This window comes from Magnolia sinica, chromosome 2, assembly GCF_029962835.1.
Source record: "Magnolia sinica isolate HGM2019 chromosome 2, MsV1, whole genome shotgun sequence".
Lineage (NCBI taxonomy): Eukaryota > Viridiplantae > Streptophyta > Magnoliopsida > Magnoliales > Magnoliaceae > Magnolia > Magnolia sinica.
The window spans coordinates 11,509,490-11,535,150 of NC_080574.1; the positions used below are offsets into that span (position 1 = coordinate 11,509,490).

At 40.2% G+C, this 25,661-nt stretch overlaps 2 protein-coding genes across 10 annotated transcripts; both read left to right on the forward strand.

Annotated features, from left to right (window-relative positions):
• The first annotated feature begins 1,637 nt into the window (after window positions 1-1,637).
• Window positions 1,638-5,631, forward strand: LOC131234865 (uncharacterized). Its single transcript, XM_058231854.1, has 6 exons — window positions 1,638-1,997; window positions 2,154-2,252; window positions 3,125-3,166; window positions 3,381-3,510; window positions 5,021-5,122; window positions 5,301-5,631. Exons 1-6 carry the CDS (start codon window positions 1,779-1,781, stop codon window positions 5,405-5,407), a joined length of 699 nt encoding a protein of 232 aa, XP_058087837.1. The 5' UTR covers window positions 1,638-1,778; the 3' UTR covers window positions 5,408-5,631.
• Window positions 5,632-9,098: 3,467 nt separating this feature from the next.
• LOC131234875 (pyridoxine/pyridoxamine 5'-phosphate oxidase 1, chloroplastic-like) lies at window positions 9,099-22,244 on the forward strand. 9 transcript variants are annotated; one of them, XR_009165834.1, is made up of 14 exons: window positions 9,100-9,357; window positions 9,469-9,507; window positions 14,744-14,908; window positions 14,997-15,102; window positions 16,068-16,234; window positions 16,512-16,754; window positions 17,136-17,224; window positions 19,113-19,163; window positions 19,653-19,743; window positions 20,643-20,654; window positions 20,831-20,935; window positions 21,014-21,100; window positions 21,834-21,929; window positions 22,036-22,079. XR_009165834.1 is itself a non-coding variant. In XM_058231865.1 (14 exons), exons 1-14 carry the CDS (start codon window positions 9,223-9,225, stop codon window positions 22,100-22,102), a joined length of 1,437 nt encoding a protein of 478 aa, XP_058087848.1. In that variant the 5' UTR covers window positions 9,101-9,222; the 3' UTR covers window positions 22,103-22,244. The 9 variants fall into 9 exon arrangements, 6 of the variants coding, with proteins under 6 accessions (XP_058087891.1, XP_058087875.1, XP_058087848.1 ...); XM_058231865.1 differs by having other exon boundaries at window positions 9,101-9,357; window positions 21,030-21,100; window positions 22,036-22,244; XM_058231892.1 differs by lacking the exon at window positions 16,512-16,754 and having other exon boundaries at window positions 21,030-21,100; window positions 22,036-22,244.
• Window positions 22,245-25,661: the final 3,417 nt, after the last annotated feature.

Sequence of the window (25,661 nt, forward strand, 5' to 3'; positions counted from 1 at the left end):
TTCACGTCCTGATGCATGAGGACAGTTGGACAAACCATCGGTTGGATTCTTTGGTCTCCATTTTGCTTCTTCTGTAAAAAGATCCGCGCTGAGCAGCTCGCACGAGGTACCTACAAGGGTTACTTTAGCAAACCGACATCCGTGTGGGTATATCTTTCATAAGATCGATACTGTCCATCAGATATTCGCTCTTATTTTAACCATTGAATATAAACATAATGATGATATATAACCCATGAGGAAAACACTACAGTAAACATTTGGGATGAAACTCCCACCAGTAGTTTTTTTTTCAGGTCCCACCGTGATTTTAATATTCCATCCAATCGATTCATATGATGTATCTCATCCTAATTAAATAATTTTCCTAAAAACATAGTATTATAAAACTCATGTGGGCCTTACCGTTTGAATTTAACGGTTTCGAGTATATATTTTTTGGGATGGCCCACCTGAGTGCAGAATTATTGTAAATTTTGGGATCTGGGTTCAAAGAGATATGGTATTATTGATGGACGGTTTGGATTTTATAAAATGTAATCTTTTTCATCCATGTTAATGAAACTAATCCCGGTAGGTACCTGTCACGAGCTACCCAAGTGTTTTCCCGTACGCGTGTTTCATGCGGAGACGGATTGGCTACTCCTCCTGCCATAGCCCGTGGCTATGGTCGGTGCTATGTGGGCCCCAAAATGATGTATTTGTTTCATCCATTCCGTTCATCCATTTTTAAAGATAATTTTAATGGTTGATCCCAAAAATTATAGGGGTATGAATCTCATTGGACCACACCACAGGAAAACAATAGTGATTGGATAACCACCATTAAAGTACTTCTAAGGCCCACTGTACTGCTTATTTGATATCCAACATGTTTATTAGGTCATAAAGACCCAGATGAAGGGAAAAAACAAAGATAAGCTTGATACAAAACTTTTATGGCCCCAAAAAAGTTGTTAATGGTCGATGTTCATTCAACATTGTTTCCCTGTAATATGGTTAACTTGATATTTATATATACTTAATTTTTGGTCTAATACCATAAAATGATCCATAAAAATATATGGACGGTATGGATGAAACACATACATCAAGGTGGGACCCATAGAGCACGATCACTAGCCATTGGCTGGTAGCAGGGGAGTAGTCAATGCTAAAGCCTTTGCAGGAAGTTCCTGTCCTGCGATTTAAGGTGGGGTCTATAGTGATGTTTGTGAAAAATCCAACCGGTCCATCCATTTTTCTATCTCATTTTATAGTATTATGCAAAAAATGAATAGGATACAAAACTAAAATGGGCCATACGAGATGAAGCAGTGTGGAAAGGAATTCCTATCGTTGAAACCTTCCTAGCCTCCACCTTGATGTTTATATTCCATCCAATCTGTTTATAACGTCATTTTCACTGGGATGAAGGGAAAACACCAAAAACTTACACTAAGACAAAACTTTTGTGGCCATACAAATGTTCCAACGGTTGTAACTGAATCCCCACTTTTTCCTCTCGTATAGCACACTTGAGTCTTAGATACTCTTAATTTTTCGTCACATGTCGTAAAATGAGCTCGAAAAATGGATGGACGGGGTGGATTTCTCATGAACTTCACAGTGGACCCCACCGTGCATCCCAGCGCAGGAACTTCCTGCGAAAGGCTTGCGCGGGGAATCCGCGTCCTGTTTTCCCTATAAAAACCCCATTCCACGGTTTTTGGCCCCAAAGACGAGAGAGGGAGATTACTCGAGAGAGAAAGATTATTCGATTTCACCAACGGACATCAATGGGGCTAAACAACGAGGAAAGGAAGCCCAGGTTCCTCTGTCTACACGGCTTTCGTACAAGCGCGGAGATTCTCAGGAAGCAGGTCTGTAAATGGCCGGAATCCGTGCTCGAAAAGCTCGATCTCGTCTACCTCGATGCACCTTTCCCGGCAGAAGGGAAATCTGACGTGGAAGGGATTTTCCCCCCTCCCTATTACGAGTGGTTCCAGTTCAACCCTGTAAATTTCCAATTTTTCCCCTACGCGTTCCCTCTTCAATCTTCGTCATATACTAGAATTTTCTTAACAAATTTCTTTTTCTTGATTGTTATTTTTGGGGGTTTTCTTTATACGCTTGTGGTGATTTTATGATTTTTGTTTGTGTTAAACGCACAGGTATTTACAGAGTATAAGAACTTTGATGAGTGTCTTGCATACATAGAAGATTTCATGGTAAAGGAGGGCCCTTTTGATGGTCTTTTGGGTTTCTCTCAGGTATTGTTGTTGTTCTTCTTCTTCATGTTTGGTATTATGACGAGACTTATGGCATAGTTAGGATGAATATCATGATTGATATTTAAGTAGATCTCCACCATACATGTTGCCACGTTATCGACCGTCCAAATGGTGGGTTTCAATGAGATCGCTATGTGTGGAAACTCGTTGCAAAATTGGACAATTTCAAACTGTTCAATGAATTACGTGAAAGTGTATGGTTTATGTTGACAGGACGTCATCTTCAGCTTCACAATTTGGACGGTTTGGATTTGTTTGTGTACCCGCTATCTATACTGTAGAGATCGATAAGCTCATCTATGAAATCGATAATTCCACCCAATTTTATCGTATGCTTTTGTGTGGGTGGTTTTGACGATTTCTTTGATGACTAAGGGTAGCGTTTTGACAATTTCTTTGATGACTAAGGGTAGCCTAAGCTGGCCAATTAAATTCTGACACGTTTTTGCCTGTCCCTGCTTGGCATGGACGGGGGCAGTACCGAAACTGCGTCCAGCTATGTCCCGGTTTTGACCAATGATCGTCTACCGAGCCATGTGGTTGGTGACTACTTATCTGGCGATTGGAGATGAAAAATAACCAACGGTCTTGTTTCGGGAAACAAGGGTCTATAAAACAGAGGTTATGATTGTCCAACCAATCTGATTTTTGGGCTTTGACTTTAGTATATATAGTAGGCTTCACAATTGAGGCCGCTTACTTTGAGTAAATGTATGCCACCTATGCCCTATTCAAGTGCCTGTATATCAAGCAGCATACACCGTCAGAGTATCAATTAACTGCCTTTATTATAATTTTTGCATACTTTCATGTATTTTTTTAATGGTGGGTGGATGGTTGTGGAAACGCAGGGTGCGATTCTGTCGGCTGCTTTGCCGGGCCTGCAAGCCAAGGTTGGGTTCGTAATTTTTAGCTTTTTACAGCCCAAATTTAGATTGTATTTTTTTGGGTTGTTTCGGGGTGTGTTTGATTGCACCAAATATCATGAAATTTCGTGTTATCTTATTTTGTACCAAATTAGACTGACTAACTATGGAATATCACGAAATTTTGTGATGTTTTTTGCAATTAAATTCAATCTTACTTGCTTTTTTTGTTTCATTTTAGGGTTTGGCACTTACGAAGGTTCCAAAAATAAAGTTTGTGATAATTATTGGAGGGGCAAAGTTCGCTTCCCCAACTCTCGCTGAGAAGGCCTACTCATCCCTGATACAGTGCCAGTCCGTTCACTTCCTAGGTATTTTCCTAGTTTTATGTTTCTAGCTAGCGCATTTTAGCCAAGTGGTCCATTTTATTGGCTGTTCGGCCACGTTTCCACAATGCGTAATGTGCACCTTTGCTTTTTGGAATCGCTATCCAAATGGTCGCAAGGGCATGAGCTGTGATAGGTGGAAGCGGATTCCCTGTAGTACCCGCTACGGGGATATCCCTGTCGCAGGACGTACCTCAATGTATGAGTTTTATACACGCTGTACATCTGTTTTCCCAGCTTATTTTAGGACATGAATCCGAAAATGATCCACGTATACAAGTTCAAGTAGACCACACCACAGAAAACAGTGGGGATTGAACACCCACCGTTGGAAAGTTTCTAGGGTCCACCGTGATATTTTATTTGCCATCAAACTTGTTCATAGAGTCACACAGACCTATATAAATATGGGAAAACAAAAATATCAGCTTGATTCAAAACTTTTGTTAACACCTAAAGAAGTTTTCAAACGCTTGAGCTTTGGATCTACATTATTTCTGGGCGCATTCCCTAAAGCGAGCTGGCAACACGGATGGACATGGTGGACAAAACACATATATCATGAGGGCCCCACAGAGCTTGGGCCACGTCGTGCCACAGGGATATCCCTGTGGTGGATGCTGCAGGCAATCCACTTCCATGGTATGTGTTGCGTGTACCTGCCAAAAAGGACAAATATATGGGGTAGTTTCTTGGATGATCCGCACCATTTATTATATGGGCCTGCTGCAAAGGGGACATTTTATAATCTAGCAGAGTATGATGATTGATAGACATGCATTTAGAAATTATACATGAAGCATATATCTAAATTATGTAAGGCAGTGTGGCAAAGTCACAGTCCCAATATTATATTGGTTAAGCAAAATCATAACCTCTGATCTGTGAATACTTGTTTATTAACATACGGTCATTGAATATTTTTCACAACCATCCCATAGCCGCCCTGCCATCCAATTGTGAGATAATCAAATAAGCATATATAATATCTTATTCATGATACATCTAAACTGGGGCTCGTAATTTGGATAGTTTAATTTGGTTTACTTGCATGCCATGTAAGCAATTCCTAGTTGCCTGCATACCAGTTTTCTCCTGATGCAAATGCCCTCAACTAATGTTGTTATAACAATGACGTTGGAACCATTGATTCGATGCGTAGGACGATTTGTTGACAAACCATCCATCCCCAGTCACATTCATGCAGCGATGGCTGATGGATGGTGTGGATCATTGTACTTAGAGAAGCATATACGGTGGAGATGGGAAACACGTTGCATGATGTTTTGCCTGAAAATCACGTGACGTTTATAGGGAACCCTCAATAATGATGAAATCGACCGTTAACAGTTGCACATATCATGGCCTTGTTCTTGGCCACACAAAACGAGTGATTGAGAGGGACGTATGCTATTACAAATCACCTTCAATCTTTCCTGGCGTGAATGGGCCCAGAACTGATTAGAACCTTTTTCTTTTTCGAAACGTGTTACAGGTGAGACGGATTTCTTAAAGCCACATGGGACCACGCTGTTGGAATCATTCGTGGAGCCTGTTGTCATTCATCACCCAAAGGGCCACACCGTACCAAGGCTCGGTAACTATCTATATAATTTTTTATTTTTTTACCGTAATGTCTGGGTATATGGTTATTGGTCACACTTCAGCCATTAACTAAAATGAGAAGAAATTATTTTAAGGGGCACCTAAAGATGGATCCGTGAGTTGGCGTGTAAATAAAGAATCTTTTTTTTTTTTCTCCTTTTTTGGTGTAGATGAGAAGGGTTTGGAGACAATGCTCGATTTCGTAAAGAGGATTCAAATAGTTGTAGCCTGCGATGGACCTGTAATTGCTACCGAAGAAAAGGAAATACACTTATAGTAGAATGGCCAAGTTCTCATACCATTAAAAAAAAAAAATCAGTTTTATTGGATTTGTCCTCCCTCATTTTATTTTTCAACTTCTTTTATGGCACTGAGAAACTAGCCAACTGGGAGGTGAATGCTATTTATGCGGATGAAGATAATTTGAAGTTAGATGTCAGATGCAGTTATGTAATCTCCACAGTTCCTTGTAATAGTACACATGGCCGATGTGTTTTGTCACGGTTTTTTTTTAATTATTATTTATTTAATTTCATACATTCATGCATATGGACCAGTGTTGGAGTTTCCATAGACATGGCAACCTGTCTCTTGTTATAATCAGGAAACTTACTACCAAAAGAAAGGAGGAAACAAAAAAAAAAAGGGGGCAAGTGGTTGATGGGCCGGACTGGACCACCACAGCCCGGTCGAGCTCTCTCTTGCGTTGGGTTTTTGTTGTTCTCGGCGTGAAGCAACTGATTGGGTGGGACCTCGGGCTGCATAAGGCCCTGTCGATAAATCCAATCCCGGCCTGACTTATTGACATGAGTCGGCTGAATATCTGGCTGTTGAGCCTAACCTAACCTGAGTCCAATTACTTCTGTTGAAGCTGATTCAGACTTGTATGGGCTAACCAATTCGCGACTGAACTGAAAAACCTGATTCTGTTCTAAAATCTCTTATTATCTGGTATCCAGTAATGGTAGTCTACTAAGTCTTCAATTATCTCGAAGGGGTTGATGGGAAATCAAATAAGAAGGTGAAAGGGCTTAAGATATTTTGTATTCACATTACTTTTGTGCGTGTACTTGAAACCCCAACTCCTCGTATATCTGATCTAATCTGAGAGATGAGAGTAGAGCAATAAGACAGACCTGAATGTTTCCTCCGTTGATGTCCCTTGGAGAGAAGAGTGTAGAGGGATCTCTTCATACTCGTATTTTCTTCCATCGCATGTGATCGCATGGGGTTCACTTGTGTGCACGTTGTCCGCTGCCTTGGCCCTTACGAGAGCTATAGGCGCAGGCTCTCTGGCCTTTTTGATGTGGAGCGGGTCATGGACACTTTCATGTCCAAGACGGATCAGATCGAAGGCGGAGGCCATTTGGACCATGAGAACCTTACAATAGGTGTATTTTGCAAACTGGAATGAGTTATCTGATGCACCATATATGATTTTAGGGTTGGAGAAGCTACTTTAGCCAACCAATGCCAGGTTGCCCATGCCGAATTTGCAATATTCCATGAGATGACTGTCAAAAATTCATTTTATTTCCATTTTCACTATTTATAGTAAGTTTTAGTTTGATTATAACTCTTCATCCTTTGATTTTTAGGAGTTGTGTCTGCATGAAAAGTGCTTAGAAAAATTAGGAGAATAACGTGGCTAAGCCGAATAAGGCACTTACTATAAATAGTTTGATATTGAAACTTCGTCCAATGTTTGGTATCACTATTTAAAGGGTTGTAAATTCATTTTTACTGTCAATCAATTTTTTTTCAAATTTTTAAAAAATTATTTTCTACCTCTTCTTGTGGATTTGAGGCATCTCTGTGAGGAGTCCAGAGATGCTCCGTGGATTTGGAGTAACTATCCCTTGAGGAAGACGATGCTCGACCTCAACACGTCCTTCCCTATGTTACTTTTTCACTTGAGATAGATTAGGGAAAGACCTTTTATCTTGGATGATTGTCATTGACAGCCGTATCATTTTATATCATTAAGTGATCGTTTGAAGTAAAATCTTGTTTGTTTGGAATTTAGCCACGTGGTACACGTGTAAGATTTACACGCGTTAGAATTGATTTGGTTCGATTCAAATCGAAACCACCGATCCTTGGTGTTGAGATAAAGTGGTGCTTAATTAGGCATGCAACCGGCCGTTTATTCAGCCAACTATAGAGTGCACTATCAAGTAGTTTGCGTAGGTTGAGAATATTCCTCCAATGAGTTCTTTTTGCATTAGGAATCAAGAACTTTTGAAGATACAATTATACAGCTAAGTGAAAATAAGTCGAAGATGGAAGTGGAAAAGCTACACTTACCAGTAAGGTGGGATCACCAACTTGGCTGAAAGCAGTAGGGTTCTTCGTCGAGCAGCACACTGATGAGCAAAGACTAAGTAATGTTGAGATTACAACTTACTGCCAACTAAATGTATGAGTGTAAGCAAAAGATTCTTAAAACTAAGGTCTTCCTTCAAATTCAGCACGCAAGCGCAGATAGAAGGAAATTACAGCTACTGACTATCACTAAGTCGACACAATGTGATCACATGAATGAACTGAACTATTCCTAAGGACCAAGATAAGTTTCTTGGAGGATTGGATAATCAATGTTGCATTGGATTGATTGTTATTTGTATTAGGTTTGATTAATTGATCGTGAATCTTTGTCCTTGTGCTTCCTTTTACAATTTATAGACTCCTTGAAGAAATTGTAATAATAACCAATGCTTATGTGGCAATTGCGTATGTTGTTAATTGTAAAGTAGCGATTACCTTCACTTAATCGTGCATGCCCTTTTGTTGAATGCATTCTTATCGCGCCGATAACATTCCACACACTCTTCAATGTTGATGTAACCCTAAGGGTTACAGTCTCTTATCTCCAAATCACATGCATGACACGCCTCTTCGAAGATTTATTCATCAAGAGTTGCTCTCCGTATGTTTAGCATATATTATGAAGATATCATACATGCGATGTGGCTACATCTACTTTGTCCATTTGGAGCTGCCAAATTTTGTCCAAATAGATCTAAACTATTCTTCTCATTAGATTGATTTAGAAGTCTAACATGATTTGCACATAAGATCATTTAGGATATTATAAGATGGTTTTATGAAGAACTTGATTGATTATACCCAGCAAGTGTATAAAAAACCATTAATTTTCTCAACTGTTCGTGATGGTGTTGTAGCATTAATGATGAGTTGAGCCACACTTTGGACATTTTTAGCAAGTGATTTTGGACGTTTTCGTTGTACTTCACATTTTATGGTGTGACTAATTGGATCGATTGGTCCTTTGTACAATCATCATGGTGGAATGCACATGTTGATTGATAATGTAACTAGTGCGTGGATAAAGAAAAGAGATCACTATCTTATTTTTAAGACTAGCCCAATTTATATAGGGAAAGAAAAATATTTAGAAGACGAGATATAATTGATACTGTTGATAATAGTATGAATAAAGTTTTTTTAATAATAAAATCATAACTTAATAAAAAAATAGTAAAATTTAACTTCTAAGATAATTTTATTTTGTAACACTGTTCACTGGCCAGCACGCTGAGCTCATAAATAATTCTCCAATGACATGTTATACGAAACAAATAACCCGTGACAAAGTCACGAGTTTTGAAAGATACAGCATGCGCTGGACCCTTAGATCGAATTTTCTAATCTGGCATAGTTCCCATCACCACATGTACAAAGTTGCACGCCGTAGCAAACTGTATGTATGCTGAAAGTCATCTACGGACCACCCAAAAACGTGAGGCCCACGTGAACGAAGTAGCACTCTTTAGCAAACTATAGGTATGCTGAGAGTCAGCGGTCAGCGCCTACCGGTTCTCACCATATCGTGGCGCCGTCAGGGATGGACGGTCTGGATCTTGTACTCCTGCCAGGTGCTCGCCCGCAATTAGAGTTCCTTCTTTCTTCTTCCCCAAGGCAAGACCGGGAAATTTTCATTCCTTCCCAAATGTTACTTTTATAAGATTTCCAATTTTACTTCCACCATTACTTCTCACTCTTCGATTCAGCGACTTCCCCGTCCGTCGCTTCTCTCCACTTCCCCACGTCCGTTAAGAATTCAAAGTCATGGACGTTAGAGTCGTATCATCCCTCGGAAACTCGCAGAATCCCTATAGCATCACTTACCTGTCTCAGAGAGATGCGGCTGAGATCGAAGACCTCCTCGTTGGCCCACTTGGGTTCTCCGCAGATCAGTTGATGGTCCGTCTGATTGCGATTATTGCATATTCACATTTTCCCATTCCAAACTACTACTCTTTTTTTTGGCTCATTTATATCGCTCTGATTTCATTTGGATTGAGTAAATTGCAGGAATTGGGTGGATTGAGCGTCGCTGCATCCATAGCTGAGGTTCCATTTTCCTTTCTCTACTTCTTCATTCACGTTCTTGAAATTTTAGACTCAGTCGCAGTTCGAGCTTTGACAAGGCTAGATTCTTTATAAACTTCGTCCAATAAGCTTACATTCTACCACTCTTATTCACTTGCGTCTAAAATTCATTACAATTCGTCAATAAGTTATTCACTTGTGCCGAAAATATATTCACCTACATTTAAAAGTTATTCAACAGCACACCATATTTGGGCCCACCTTATTGTCTGTATGCCATCGAACCCCAGTCACCAAGTAAAATCATCACGATGATTGGATTTCCTAAAAATCAGCCCATTCGAATTATTATGTGGACCCCACTATAGAAAAAATTCGAAATCCGCAGATTGGCCCATGTGATGGTTGGATCAGCCTTATTTACCCTTTTGACTGGGTTGGATTGAAAAACGAACGGTAGCGTGGTCCAGAGACGTTGCAGAAAAAGCTTATTCTATAAAAGAAACTTGTAAATTCTGGGAGATCGTGATAGATGATACACAGACGCTTAGCAATTGCAGGCACGTAAGTAGTTAACTTAAACTGGCCAAATTATGGTACATAGTGTAAATGTATTATGAAACAAAAATTAATTTTATTTGATTATCTGACTATCGGATTGGTGGATATTTATTGGACGGTTAGAAATGAAAAAAAGCCAATGGTGGTATTTCCACAAAAAAATGTCCACGAATCAGAGGATAGGATTGTTCAATCAATCTGATCTTCGAGATGTGATTTGTCTAGACGCGGATTTCCTGCGAAAGGCTTTTGCACGAAGTTCTTGTGCAAGGATGATGGGTGGGGCCCACCGTGATGTTTGTGAAAAATTGATGGGGACATCACGCGCACACGCACGTCCGCCCTACGCATATACGCAAGGAGGAGGAGGGTCCCACCATCGATCTGGATCGATGACGACGTCAAGGAGGATTTCCTAGTTAGAGGACTGTGTTTTGCTTCGTTGGAGTGGACCCGATCGGCATGTGAATCCCATTATGGGTTCTCATAATCGTGGCCTACTATTCTAAATAATCTAGTACTTTAGGTTTTGCTTGTTATTGTTATTAGGAATATCATTGGCGGTTTAGATTATTTTGATTAGTTGTTAATTGTGATTACTTCATCTCTAAGTAATAGGTTACGCACATTGTGAGAGTTTTGGGGTATAAGATTTTATTATAAATAGGCACCCCTTGATGATAGAATAAAATTTTTGGGTTTTCCTGCTTCACTCCGAGTTGCGAAAATCCAATTAGGTACAAAACCCTTCCTTTTTCGAAAGGCTAACTACCGTGGTGCGAAGCCACACCGATCCCAATTTGCCCCCACCTTCTACCATCCATATCCAACTTTTCCTACAGCCATTCAACCTTCAAATCCATCACCACTTTGCAGCCAATCCTCCTTTATAGCAGATTTTCAGAATCTGGCCCTGCAGAAGGGTTGAAACTTCGGCGGAGCACCACGCACGTACCGGACGTCGGATCAGGCTGAAATTTGGTGGGAGTGTGGCCCACCCCTGGCCGACCAGACCCAAGGTGTCACTTTTTGGGTTCGTGGGCCCCACGCACGTGCGGCCATCCATCAGCGCACGTGCGTAAGGCCTGGCTTGCTGTCCACACGCGCGGGTTGGCTTCAGGTTCACTCTCTCCTCTCTTTCACTCCTATCTTACCTGATTTCCCTAACCCTAACCCTAGATTGTCTTAAATCCCCAATTTTATACCATTTCCTTCAACTCTAGGGTTCCCCGAATTGAAACCTGTGAATCCTTTGGATTGGGGAAATATTTCTGTGCATGTGTGGATGAATTTACTCCCCTTTGAGCATTGTTTGGTCTATAACTTTAATTGATCTAGCCCTAGCATGTGTAGGCCTGGACCCACATAGATTCCCCTTTGTTGAATGGTTGACTTATTTTGTAGGATGTGGAATTTTGTGTAGTTGTTTCTGAACTAGTATGATCTAAAGCCTGAACTCTTGCATAGCATATTTAAATTTTCATGTCCTGCATCAAAAATCCATCGCGTCCATCTGTTTTTCGAGCTCATTTTAGGAAATGCGACAAAAAATGAGGTGGATCCAAAACTCAAGTGGGTCACACGAGGGGGAAAATTGGGTAAAGAAATTCCTACCGTTGAAACCTTACTGGGCTCCACCTTGATGTTTATATGCCATCCAAACCGTTTATAAGGTCATTTCCACTGAGATGAAGTTAAAGAACAAAAAAGATAGTCTGATATAAATCTTTTCTTATCATAAGAATGTTTCAACGGTGCTCACTGAATTCCCACTGTTTCCTCTTCTGTGTCCCACTTGAGATTAGGGGTGTACACCAAGGTATGCCAAAACGGTTACGTATTGGCCGTAATGGCCGATACGTAACGGTAACGGTGGGAACCGTTACGCGTTTCGGGGTCGTATCGGCCGATACCCGATTTTGTACCCGTATCGGCCGATACGGGCCCGTTACGGGGTGTAACGGCCGTAACGGGCCCGAAACGGTAACTTTTTTTGTAGCTCTGTTTTTTTTGTTTTTTTGAAACCTCTTGCTTCCAAACTGTTTCTAACTCCTTTTACTACTAATTTCGACCAACCTTAGCTAGGTATTTGATAGAAAAACACATTATATTATAGATTTTTTGAATCAAAGCTCGGTGGGTCATTTTTTAGAAATTCGTCAAAAATAGGTATCTATACTTTTTTAAATATATTTTATTGTTTTAATCATGTCATATGATGTGTTAATCATAGTAGAACATGTTAATGTGCATTTTACAGATTTGGGATGCCATTTAATAATTTTTTAATATTTTTTTCTATTTACGCATGAATTTTGGCCCCTTTTTTTAAAATTCAAAAAATCAGTTTTTAATGGTTGTTTTGCTGTTTTAATCATGCCATTTGATGTGTTAATCATAGTAGAACATGTTAATGTGCATTTTACAGATTTGGGGTGCCATTTTATATTTTTTTAATATTTTTTTCTATTTACGCATTTATTTTGGCCCTTTTTTTGAAAATTCGAAAAACCATTTTTAAATGATTCTTTTGCTGTTTTAATGATGCCATATGATGTGTTAATCATAGTAGAACATGTTAATGTGCATTTTACAGATTTGGGGTTCCATTTTATATATTTTTTATATTTTTTTCTATTTACGCATTTATTTTGGCCCTTTTTTTTGAAAATTCAAAAAATCATTTTTTAATGATTCTTTTGCTGTTTTAATGATGCCATATGATGTGTTAATCATAGTAGAACATGTTAATATGCATTTTACAGATTTGGGGTGCCATTTTATATTTTTTTAATATTTTTTTCTATTTACGCATTTATTTCGGCCCTTTTTTTGAAAATTCGAAAAATCATTTTTCAATGATTCTTTTGTTGTTTTAATGATGCCATATGATGTGTTAATCATAGTAGAACATGTTAATGTGCATTTTACATATTTGGGGTGCCATTTTATATATTTTTTTTCTATTTACGCATGAATTTTGGCCCTAAAAAATAATTGCAAACACCTAAATGTAAGATATTTTCATATTACATTCATTCTAATATATCTATCATTGATAGTAGATAGTTAGAAAATTAAATATATGAATTTTGTAGTCAAATTCAGGTTATCTGGTTCATAAATTCATCAGACAGTCCGATACAACTTCTCACTAAAGAGTGGACCGTTACACCACCATAAACATGTTCCAATTTATAAATGAATGCATATTTGGAATGCTTAGAATATTCCAGATTTAATCCATATTTTTTCATATTTTTTTGGCAAAAAAAAAAATTTTGCGCCGTTACGCCCCCGTATCACCGTTACGCCCCCGTATCCGTATCGGTTTTGGAGGTCACCGTTACGCCAACCGATACCGATACGGGACACCTTGGTGTACACCGAGTCGAGTTGGCCTCATCTCGACTCGTCTCGGCCACTAGTTGACCCCAGCTCGAACTCGGCTCGGCTCGGACCTCGAGTTTGACTAGCCAGCTTGGCTCGGTTTAGTTCGGTCAACAGTTCGGGCCAGTTTGAGCCGAGTTCGAGCCAAAATCAAGCCTCTACGGCATTTTCACAAACACATGCAGTGCACTTTCAATTTCTTACTGTATGTAAAACAGTAGTAGCTGTTTACAAGTATTTCATCAAACACCTTATAGGCAATATCAAAATCAAGGAAAAATGGTATTTGTTTCATATACATACCTTCCTTGCCACTAGTTGACACTTCCTTGCGTCATTTCATCAAACACTTGGTGAGCAACGTCAATATCAAAGTAACCGAGTCATCGAAGTAGTTCGATTCAAGTTGGGGTTCGATCCAAGTTGAGTCGAGCTTGGGCAAGCTTGAACTTGGTTCGAAATTTTTTCGAGCTCAAAAAATCGGCTTGAACTTGGCTTCGAACCGAGTCGAATCGAGCTTTTTCGAGTCGAGTCGAGCGACCTAACTGAGCTAAGTCGGTTTGTGTACAACCCTACTCGAGATTTGGATTCAACTCATTTTTGATTGCATTATCTAAAATGATCTCTCAAAATGGATGGATGGGTGGATTTCTCACAAACATCTTGGTTTTTGGGAAATCGCATATACGCTTGCTTTTGTAAGAAATCCCTTTTGAGTAAGTTGCATCTAAATGGGCCTTAAAGCTCAACAAAAATTAGGAAATATTAGGTAAATATCTCGTTTCATCTCACATGCACGAAACACAACTGCATGCATCTTTTCGTGACTGAAATGATATTATTTTGACCATGTAAAAGAAGACTCAAGGAAGTAGGAATTGTAGGGAATGAGATCCTGCTAGTTAATTTCATCCAGGTGGAAGTGGAACCATGTATGAATTTAGCTGTGAACAGTTGTGTATTGAAACCTTGGCAAGTAGCTTTGATGCTTCTCTTCCAAAACAGGGAAACGTTTGGGTAAAATCATGGAAAGAAAAGGGAATCTAGTGATTTACGGTCCACCCGGAGAATAACTCCCAACCTATCATGTTCATTCAACATCCAACCCTTCCAATAGGTTATCCTCAATTCCCCACCATGTGCAAAAATCAGCACATTCCACTCATTAGGTGGGCCACACCATAGAAAACTATGTTTAGGCGTTGAAACGTGTTCTGTTAATCGAGTTGTTTGAGTTCTCATCAGATTCTTGAAAATTGATCAGTACCTTTTCAACCTAATTATCGAGTATTAATTATTTTGACAGGTCTATGGAAGTGAATATTGCCGGGTTCTTGTTATCTGCGGTCCAGGAAACAATGGCGGTGTCGGTTTGGTTGCCGCTCGTCATCTACACCACTTTGGATATAGACCATTTGTTTGTTATCCAAAGCGTATGCCCATGACTCCTTATACTGGTTTTGTTACTCAGGTAAAGCTATATTGCCCAGCTCTGTCGTCAACCTTCAAGTTGGTTTACCCAACACGAAAATGTTTAATATGTGCTGTAATTTTTGTAGCTGGAATCATTATCAATCCCACTTCTATCAGTCGAAGACCTGCCTCAAGAATTATCAAATGATTTTGACATCTTTGTAGATGCAATACTTGAATTCTCTTTCCATGGTAAGAACAAGCACTCGTACCTTTCTTAGCAAGCTGACTATTTGCATCTCCTTGTTGGGTTCATATGGATGCAACCAAAAGTGCTGTTTGGGGCAAGCAGCTCACCCATGGTTTCTTTATAGTTTAACCCTTTATGCATAGGAATCATGACAATAAAGACAATTCACTCTAAAAAAATAGACCGCTAGCAACGATAGCATGTCTCTTGAAAAAAGTGGAATAAAGATGAAAAAAAAAACTTATCCTTTATACATTATAAGAGAGAATACAATGTTCCATAAACATGCATTACACGTGCCATATTGCCATCTGTACAACCATCCACTGTTCAAGCGCTCCACATGTGCCACCATCGATCTTCGATGTCCTACATGTGCTGCATTTGCTAGCATTCATCTTAAGCTCTCCACATGTGCCACATATGGCATATTATTATCTTTACTTCTTATTCTAGCGTGTTTGACAAACAGTACCCGAAATATCTAGTCCCGGAAAGCCTGATCTAGCTAGCCTATCATAGACAGAATGACCTAGATTAGCTAGTCTATTATATACAGAATGACCTAGATTAGCTAGTCTATTATATACAGAATGACCTAGATGGTCTGTTTGGATCACAACTTTGCTTGCAACCAAACAGGCCTTATTCCTTTGTTGTCTTTCCCTAGTGAAAATAAGCACTCATGTCATACCTTGCTAATTGTTGCATACAATTGTCTTTTTGCAAAACTAGTACATGCATGTGAAAGGTATACGGGACGTAAGTTGCCTATACTTCACATGGTTATGCATATGAGATAATGAACTGTTATGTCATCACAAGACTCAATAAGTAGACTATAAACCAAAAATTTCACAATGACCAGATATCCTAACCATGTAAAAATGTCTTTAGAAATCACAGTCCAGATTTAAATGATTACGATTTTTTAAATGGTAATCATGGTATTTGTTAAAATATGCAGGTAAGCCAAGGCCACCTTTTGATGATCTCATCCAGAGGCTAGTTTCTTTAAACAGCCATGGTCAGACATGCCAAAGATCACCTGTAATTGTATCAATAGATATCCCCTCCGGCTGGCTTGTTGAAGAAGGAGATGTCGACAGTGAAGGGATTAAACCTGACATGCTGGTTCGTGTCTCATGAATTCTTTTTAGGCCTGTTTGGGTGCTACTTAAATACGAGTTCATCTCATTTTAGTTAATCCTAATTAATTATCTATTACAGATCATGATTGTTAGTTATCAAGACTAACTGCTTATCCCTACCAAAAATAACTAAAATGAGTTGAACTCATGTTTAACTTGCTTCACATTTGAATGAGCTAATCACAATTAGTTTACTGTGGAGGAATTTAAATTTTCATTTGTAAGGAAACTATTGAATTATTTTAACTGATTAATTTCAGGTTTCATTAATGGCACCGAAGCTGTGTGCAAAGAAATTTAGTGGTCCACACCACTTTCTAGGTGGTAGATTTCTCCCACTATCAATTGTAGATAAGTATAAGATTCATCTTCCACCCTTTACTCGCCCTTCCATATGCGTGCGAATTGAAATGCCCCCGCCAGTTGATGTTTCAGCTTTAAGAGAGAACTGCATTCCTCCAGCATTTCTCGAGAATCAGGCGAAAGCTGACCCTATAGAGCAGGTATTTCAACTTTCAAAATACTGAAATCGTAAAGGGCTATTGGTGATTTGAACTCCCAATTGTCATGAATCTAAGCCGGCTGCTCAGCCCACAAACATCTCCTTGGGCCAGGTCAATGTTCCTGGTGAGGCCCAGCTGATGCACAGCTTGGCCGTTTGAAACACATGCAGAGTTGGCGAGCATGGCCATGCGTGGAGGTTGGTGTGGGTTTAGTTAAACTCTTAATCTAGATGCATCTGGAGGTGAATCAGTTGCTTGATGAGAAAATGTATGGACCGAATTTCTGTAGAATTTTGAGCACAACTGAAACTTGCTGGATATTTGTCAATAACATGGAAAGCTTTTCCTTGTATAAGATTAAAACAATTAGTTCTCCTGCAGTTCTGCAAATGGCGTGAAGATGCAGCAGCTGCTGGCTTGCATCAACCAAATGATGTGGCCTTATCAACTGTGGACAAGGATGGAAACCCGTATATCTCTCATTTGCTTGTTCTTTAATTCTTTGGTCCATGATAATCTTATCTCTCGGCCCTGTTTGGGTGCCACCTAAAATTAAGTTAATCTCATTTTAGTTAACAGTGGTTATGTATGGGAAATGTTCCTTTGAGGTCAACCTTACTGTTAGTCATGGTAAGCTTGAGCTCTGTCGGCCCCACTGTGATGTGTCTCAGACATCTACCCTGTCCATCAGATGCATCACCCCCTATTAGGCTGCAGCTCAGAATCTTGTCTGATCCATGACTTAGGTGGACCATACTTTGATGTCAACCAATTAAAACTTTCCTGATTGTTTGTGGGGTCCACCAAGGTGTGGTTTAGACATCCAACCCATTCATTGTGTGTGTCCCACCTCGATGGGGGGGCTCCGACTTTCAGGCCATTCCAAAACTCAGGTTGGCCCCAATGTGATTTTAGATGTTTTAGGCATCATTGTGCACTACTCCAGATGATTTGGTGGCTCACCTTAGTTTCGGATATGGCTTTTTCAGACATCCCATGTTTAGGAGGGGAGTCACTTGATTCATGATTCAGGTGCCGCATAACTGTGGGGCCCACATAGCTTGAACTAACCGTAACTTACAGTAAGGTTGACCTTGTAGGAACTTTTCTCATTTATGTATTAGGGATAATAATTTATATAAAGTATGGGTTATCAAGTTTATTTTTAATCCTTACCAAAAATCTCTAATAGATAGCTTTTGTTAACTAAAATGAGATAAAACTAATTTTTAATTTGCAACCAACAAGAGCCTTAAGGTCCGATAGTCATGTGAATCCCACCATAGGTTCTCATAATCGTGGCCCACTATTCTAATTAATCTAGTACTTTGAGTTTTGCTTATTATTTTTATTAGGAATATCATAGACGGTTTAGATTACTTTGATTAATTGTTATTTTTTATTACTTCGTCTTCAAGTAATAAGTTGCGCACATGGCGCGAGTTTTGGGATATAGAGTTTTATTTTAAATAGGCACCCCTTGTAGTCTTTTTTCTCATTGAAGATTGATAAAATTTCTGTATTTTTCTGCTCCTCTAAATTTATGAGTTGTGGAGATTCAATTGGGTGTGAAACCTTCCCTTCTCCCTTCCTCGAAGGGCTGACTATCGTGGTGCGAGGCCACATGTATCCCGATTCCCCCCACCTTCTACTATCTATATTTCTCTTCTCCTTCAATCATCTACGTTTCAAATCCATCCTTTATTGCAGCCGTTTTTTCCTCTACAGTAGATTTTCAGAATTTGGTCATGCAGGAGGGCTGAAACTTCGGCGGAGCATCATGCACAGACCGTGCATCGGATCAGGCTGAAATTTGGAGGTTTTGTGGCCCACCCCTGGCTGACCAGGGCTAAGCTGGCCGTTTTCCGATTCGTGGGCCTCACACACGTGCAGACACTTCTAGCGCACGTGCGTCTGGGCCTTCACCGTTGTCCACATGTGTGACGCTTATCTGGTTTGTCTCTCTCCTCTCTTTCACCCTTCTTTCACCCCAAATCCCTAATCCTAATCCTAAATTACTCAAATCCCTAATTTTATGCCATTTCTTCAACCTTAGGGTTCCCCGAATTGAAATCTGTGCATGTGTGGATGAATTTACCCTCCTTTGATTATTATTTGGTTTATAATATTGATTGATCCAACCCTAACTTGTGTAGGCCTGGGCCTGCATAGATTCCCCTTGATTGAATGCTTGAACTTTTGTGTGGGATATGGAATTTTGTGTAATTGTTTCTGAACTAACGTGATCTAAAGCCTGAAAATCTTGCACATCATATCTGAATTTCATGTCCTGCATCACATGTTTAATCTAATATGAACATGTTATTCTAATAATACATGGAATTCTCTCATGTCCAGTTCTTCGCGAATGGTTCTGCTAAAGGGAGTTGACAAGCATGGTTTCATTTGGTTAGCATGCTCTGAACTATTGCTAGTTTCACAATATCTCTGGTTCACGAGAAACCTGAAGGCTACTCATAAGAGTGTAGTCTTTGGAGTGCCAATGGCACACACGTGCGTGAAGTCTAGGCTTTTCATCAGGTGGGCCTTGCCATGGATGTGCATTAGCCTGAAAATTAGACCAGTCTGATCATGTGTGGTCCACACATGTATGGGAGAAAAGATGGTTAAAAGGATTTGGTTAAGAGTCCAAATTTGAGGTTCATGTGCTGACCATCTGGTGACTGGACTGGCGTGATTTTTAAGCCACGGCAAATATACGGTCCGGCGCACCTGAAGGAAGGCCAGAACTTGCCAGCAGTCTTAGCAAGACTCCTGATCAGCTAGATTTATTTTCTTTCCATGTGTGATCTTTAGATTTCAATGTGATAAAATGGACGTGTGAATGTTAAATTGATAGTACTAAAACTGAAATCACTTCATCTTCTCCTATCCTAGGTTCACCAACTACGAAAGCCGAAAGGCCCGTGACATTTCTGAAAATCCTCGTGCCTCGCTTCTTTTCTACTGGGGCGGTCTTAATCTCCAGGTGAACCCTACACTATCTCCTTGTATTATATAGTTACTATCTTGAATCATATCCATACAATGGCTGCTCTACACATTCATGAATGCACTCAAATAATTAGTCATTCATGCCATCATTGATGAATGCATTCATGTGTCGATAGACATCAATGCATTGATGATTGCAAGCACATCCATAGACAAATATATGCAGATGGATACCCACATGGAAATGCTCACATGCTGCATCGTGCACATCAATATCCCTTCATGCACATTCGTGCATTAATCATTATACCATGGTTAAAGGACTCAATGATTCGGACTGACTTGTCGGTCCTTAGTTGAGTCTACCTGGACGAGTCGCCGAGTTGCCCCTGTGGGTTATATGAGCCGGCCAGGATGTTTGTATTATACCTATTCTGTCTATCTGTTGCACAAGCTCATGTTAGGACTTGAACTAAAAAATCAGGCATATTCAAAACTCAAGTGGACCACGCCACAAAAAAACTGTGGATTGAACGCCCACCATCAGAACCTTCTTGGGGCCCATAGAAGTTTTAGATCAGTGTGATATTTGTGTTTTCAATTGTTGCAATTTTCATCCCCACTTTCCTTTTTTTTTTTTCCTCTTTTGGTGGTGTGGCCCACTTGAGTTTTGGATTTACCTCATATTTGGGCTCATGCTGTAACATGAGCTTGAGAAACTGATGGATGGACTGTGGTCTACTGACTCGTGCTCTCAAACCAGATGGGATGCCTTTGTGTCCGAGTTGACTTGGATGAGTCGCACCTGACTTGGACAAGTCTTAAAACATGGCATTATACAAAACCTTCCTTTTCCCTTTTTACCTCTCTGTCCTGTTTTGTACTACATATTTCCATGCCTGACTAATATCATGTGGACATGGCCTTGTGTAGATGTGGAGACAGGTTAGCACACGAGACCTGATTGCTACTAAATGGCCTAGTTGAGTTGAATTTCTATAGATCTATGATTATTCATCTAATGAAAAGATTAACAATTAGATAAGATTCCAAACCCATACCTCTATGAAAATCTTTCCAGACATGATCTTTTTAATTTCGATAATCGCCATACTTTGTAGGTAAGAGTAGAAGGAACAGTGCAGAAAGTCTCCAATGAGGAATCCGAGATATATTTCCACAGCCGTCCCCGAGAAAGTCAGATTGTGGCAATAGTTAGCAAGCAGGTCCCATTTGGTTTCTTTATGTTCCTTAAAAATTAAATGCTTTATTCATATGTATTCTTTAACAACAACCTTATGCAGAGCTTCTTGTTTTTAGAGCACTATAATACCGGGAAGGGAAGTTTTTCACCGAGAATTCAGAGAGTCGGAAGCTAAATTTCCTGATGGGTCAGTTCAATTGGTGTCTTATTTTTGGCTGGCTTCTTGAATTATATCTATTCGTTGAAGATCTGTATTAATTGCAGATGAATTATAGAATCCTCAATCCGAGGCTTTGTACAGCACACTTGATCTCTTGCATCCAACCGAATGGACCATGCCACAGAACATTCTCAGATTGAAAGATCCTAGCCATTGAACTCAGGCCTTTTTTTAGCTTGATAGGGATCACAGCCTACTTGTTTCCCTTTTCACCCTTCTACTTCATGGCTACAAATCAAATGTTTGTGAAGGTCCTATCTGGGGTATATTCAGGGCATGGTCTATCTACAGTGGGGCCCAGAAGACCAATTGTCACTGAATCATAGGCGTCATTTGTTAGAACTATCTTCTTCTTTTTACCTATGATAACCCTGACTATTGTCGATAACAGCCCAGAAGCAAACTCAAAGATATTTTAATCTCTTACCGATCTTTGTTTTGAAACTGCCACCTACACTCCCCGTGGTGACCATCTATCACAATATGGAGTTTGATGTTGAATCACAAACTTTCACTGCAACCCATTTAAAGACCAAAATTTTAAGCTTTCTGCTAAGTATTTTGTATTCCAATATTGCCAGTAGGCCACGCAATGCTTTCCATAAATCATAACTGAAATATGATTCTTATTTAGATTCGATTGAAAATAATCAGCCTTCAGATCCTCTTTGAATTTGATCATGATTTTCTAAATGTGCAGAATCTTGATTCCTAGGCCCAAACACTGGGGAGGTTACAGGCTTAAACCAAGTGTCTTTGAATTTTGGGAAGGACAACAGTCTCGCCTACATGATCGGTGGGTTGCTCCCTTTTTTCTCACAAAGTCCTTTCTTGATGGCCCAAAATTCATTTGGACCTTTATACTGCCTTTGTTTTCAATGGGTATTAATTTTTATTGACAGGCTGCAATACTCTTTGAGAGAGGTTGATGGAAAGCAAGTATGGCACATTGATCGGTTGGCCCCATGAAATTAGTATTTCTGAATTCTGGCTTCATAAGATCCTCTTATATCCATTCACTAGTCTTTTCTGTAGCATGGGTTGTTGTCTTCTATATAAATGATTTGAGAAACTTACTGAGATGTAATGAAAATAAAGATAAATTATGCCATTGATGTGATTCGAAACAAAGTTAATGAAGTGTTCCTTGTTATGAAAAGTAAAGATTAGGATATGAGGCTCTTAGCACATGGGTGCAAATTCTTAAGAAACCTTGTTTCTGCTATTTGGATTGGTGGAGACCTGGAAAGCTTATGAAATGAAATCGATTTTCATGGATTTGATGATGTTTTCGCCTATCTGCAAAAACAAGAACGGGTAGAAGCCGATTTCCATTTCCACAGTTTTCCTCAATAAACGATAAAGCAATTTCCAAAAAATATATTAAATCTAGACTTCCATGTTTACAAGAGACAGCTCTAGTTGTTTGACCAATATTACCATGAAAATCCCATGCTAAAACAAACAGGCAGTTCTGATATATATATATATATATATATATATATATATATATATATATATATATATATATATATATATATATATATATATATATATATATATATATATATATTCCCACACATTTTCTTTCCCATGGAAATCACGTGCTAAAACAATCAGGCTGTTATGGTTTCGTTACCCCACATTTTTCTGGCACAGGGAGGAATGTGATGCGGTCGATCACCATCTTCCCTCAAATCCACGAGGGATAAAATCAGGAATAATTCCTAATAAATTTGAAATAATTTGATTGATTAAAAAAAAAAAAAAAGAAGAAAGAAAGAAGGAAATTACAACCCTTTAAATAATGAGCTCAAACCTAGGCCAGAGTTTTAGACTTAGACACCAATTCAAACACACTAAAAACATGACTTGCTATAAATAATAAGCTTACTACTTATAGATGACCTCTATTCCTAGACTTCATGGTTTTGGGCCAAAAATAGGAAGTGTCCAATTTGGGCCAACCACCTTCTACAACTGGAAGGATCAAAACTTATACTCCAACTAAAATTTATTATTTATAGTAAAAACGAAAATAAATGGGACTTTTGACCGTCGATCTGATGGAATCTCTCTCATCCCGGTTTGTGAGATACGACTGATTTAAGGTTGTGATGGTCTGAATCATTTCCGCCTCCAATCGGGCCTTCTATTCTCCATCTTTACCATGAAAGTGTCGGCGACCCGCTCTATGTCATTTTCTTTTCCTCAGATGTGACCTTTTGTTTTCCATATTCACATTTTGAAAGGTAAAACGGATTGTGTGAGACATGCAACAACGCAAGGCAAGTGACAATCAAAATGATCCAATTAAGGTTAGATGGTGATGATATGTTATGCCTACCCTGATCTTGTCACTGATCACTGTCATCGTAGTCTTCATCCTAGCCTTTCTCCCAGCAGTTTGTAGGTGGCTTTTGTATTGTAGATTGAGAAAAGACTTACAATTGGCTACCCATCAGACATCAGCCTCCTCTTTTACTTGGGCTTTTGGAAATGAGTGGAATTTATGAAGGCATTCCTTTTGACCATGTTATTCACTATTTTCTTGCAGCCTTCAAATTCATATCATGCATCCAATTCTCTGTTTTTTTTTTCCCAACTGAGAAGAGAACCATTTTATATGGAGGAATGGTCAAATGCACCTCAGTTCATGGAAAAGTTACCATCTGCCTTACACATATAGCTGATAGTTCGACTGTCCACAGGTAGTGTTTGGGTCATGCCCATAACCCAACCTGCTAAGTTCATTATTTCCTAAAGATTCCATATTGGTTTTCACATCAACTTTTTAGGTTGATGATTACCATAGCTAGTATAATACGGTAAAGACCCAAAATGCAGACTCGGACTTAATGCCTCGGGTCACCAAAGGATGTGTCAAATCCGAGGCATGATTCGCTAAACCGAGACAAAGGTTGAGTCGGTTCGGACGACTCATCAGCGTTCCGGGCATGCGTCGGGCGGACCACCTTGCCAGATCGACCGTCGCTAGGTCGGGCCTCATCCCGGATATCTTGGGATAAGATCTCCGACCCCGAAGCTCACGGGATCGGATGAAGGCTCAAGATGGGCACGATCCTATCTCCGTGATACCAGGAGAAGATCCCGCGCTCAATATCAGGAGGAAAATCCTTGTGCGACTAAGGCCCCAGCAGCTATAAAAGAAGGATCCCTGACACCTTGAGAGGTACGAAAAAATTCCTTCCAAAAACCTTTCAATACATTTAGACCCCGAGTCCAGGCCTGACTTTGGCATCGGAGGGTCCCCTGCTCGAGCCAGGGTCTCCTTTGTCCTCTTTCTGTGCAGGCATACAAGGGTCTAGGAGGACGAACCAGACATTTGCATCAACAGTTTGGCGCCGTCTGTGGGAACCGTACAAAAAGCCATCTCGTATCTCTATACTGATTTCAATGGTGATGACTAGAAGGACGGTCCCAGAAGAAGATTTGAATGAGAATGCGATTACAGGGCCAGCGGGTCCAATCGCGGTTCCCGCAGCCCAGAACCCACCTAACAACCGCCGACGAGGGGCGACCGGAACAAGCAACAATCAGCGGGGTCGCGACGAGGGGCGGTTGGACAAGGAGGTTCAAGAAATCCGCTCTGATATGAATACGATGAAGCAGATGCTGGAACGAATGTATCAGCAGCAAATGCAGCCACTCCCGCATCCTCAAGGGGAGACAGCGCACGTACCGGCGGCGGCGGTTGATCCTCAACCTTCCGCGCCGCAGTCTTTCCGGCCGAGCCAACCCCAAGGCGGATCAGAACCATCTCCAGCGCAGTCAGCCAACGCTTCCCTCCCCCCGACTGATCTTCGGCACGAGATAGAACGAAGAAGGCGCAATCGCCCATCCATGGAAGGCACGGCAGAGAGCAGTGAACCTTGGAAAGCCGATATTCAAAAATTTAAAAGAGAAGTGCGGGAAGAAATGGCGAAAGAGATGGCGGACATAAAGCACGGCCGGAATGCATATCCAACCGGGTCCGAAGCGAAGGCGTCCCCCTTTGTGGACTCGGTACTGAAGGCCCGGTTGCCCGAGAGGTTTCGATTGCCTCAAATCACTCCTTTCACCGGCAAGACCGACCCAACGGAGCACATCGAATGCTTCAGAACCTATATGGAGCTCCACGATGCCTCGGATGCGGTAATGTGTCGGGCCTTTTCTCTTACATTGACCGATGTAGCTCGACCGTGGTTCAAACAGTTGAAACCAAAGTCCATCAGCTTCGCTGAGCTGAGCGACGCCTTCCTCACCAACTTCATCGGCGGAAAGAAGAAATTGAAGCCCCCTGCACATTTGAACAACGTAGTTCAAAAGCAGGGAGAGCTATTGAAAGATTATATCAAGCGTTTTAATTTCGAATCCCTTCAGGTTCGAAAACATTCGGAAGAAACGGCCCTCAATGCGCTCATGCAAGGAGTTAGGGATAAGCCATTCCTGGCATCTCTAGACAAAACTCCGCCTGATACTCTGGCAGAGTTTATGGCACGATCCGATAAATATGCCAACGCCGAGG

Bases quoted from the DNA above. Each gene is read 5' to 3' on its own strand.
- LOC131234865 (XM_058231854.1), top strand. From the start codon at position 1,779: ATGGGGCTAAACAACGAGGAAAGGAAGCCCAGGTTCCTCTGTCTACAC. The intron at 3,167-3,380 runs GTTGGGTTCGTA...GTTTCATTTTAG, and splicing joins TGCCGGGCCTGCAAGCCAAG to GGTTTGGCACTTACGAAGGT. The intron at 3,511-5,020 runs GTATTTTCCTAG...AACGTGTTACAG, and splicing joins CCAGTCCGTTCACTTCCTAG to GTGAGACGGATTTCTTAAAG.
- LOC131234875 (XM_058231865.1), top strand. From the start codon at position 9,223: ATGGACGTTAGAGTCGTATCATCCCTCGGAAACTCGCAGAATCCCTAT. The intron at 9,358-9,468 runs GTCCGTCTGATT...AGTAAATTGCAG, and splicing joins TCTCCGCAGATCAGTTGATG to GAATTGGGTGGATTGAGCGT. The intron at 9,508-14,743 runs GTTCCATTTTCC...TTATTTTGACAG, and splicing joins TCGCTGCATCCATAGCTGAG to GTCTATGGAAGTGAATATTG.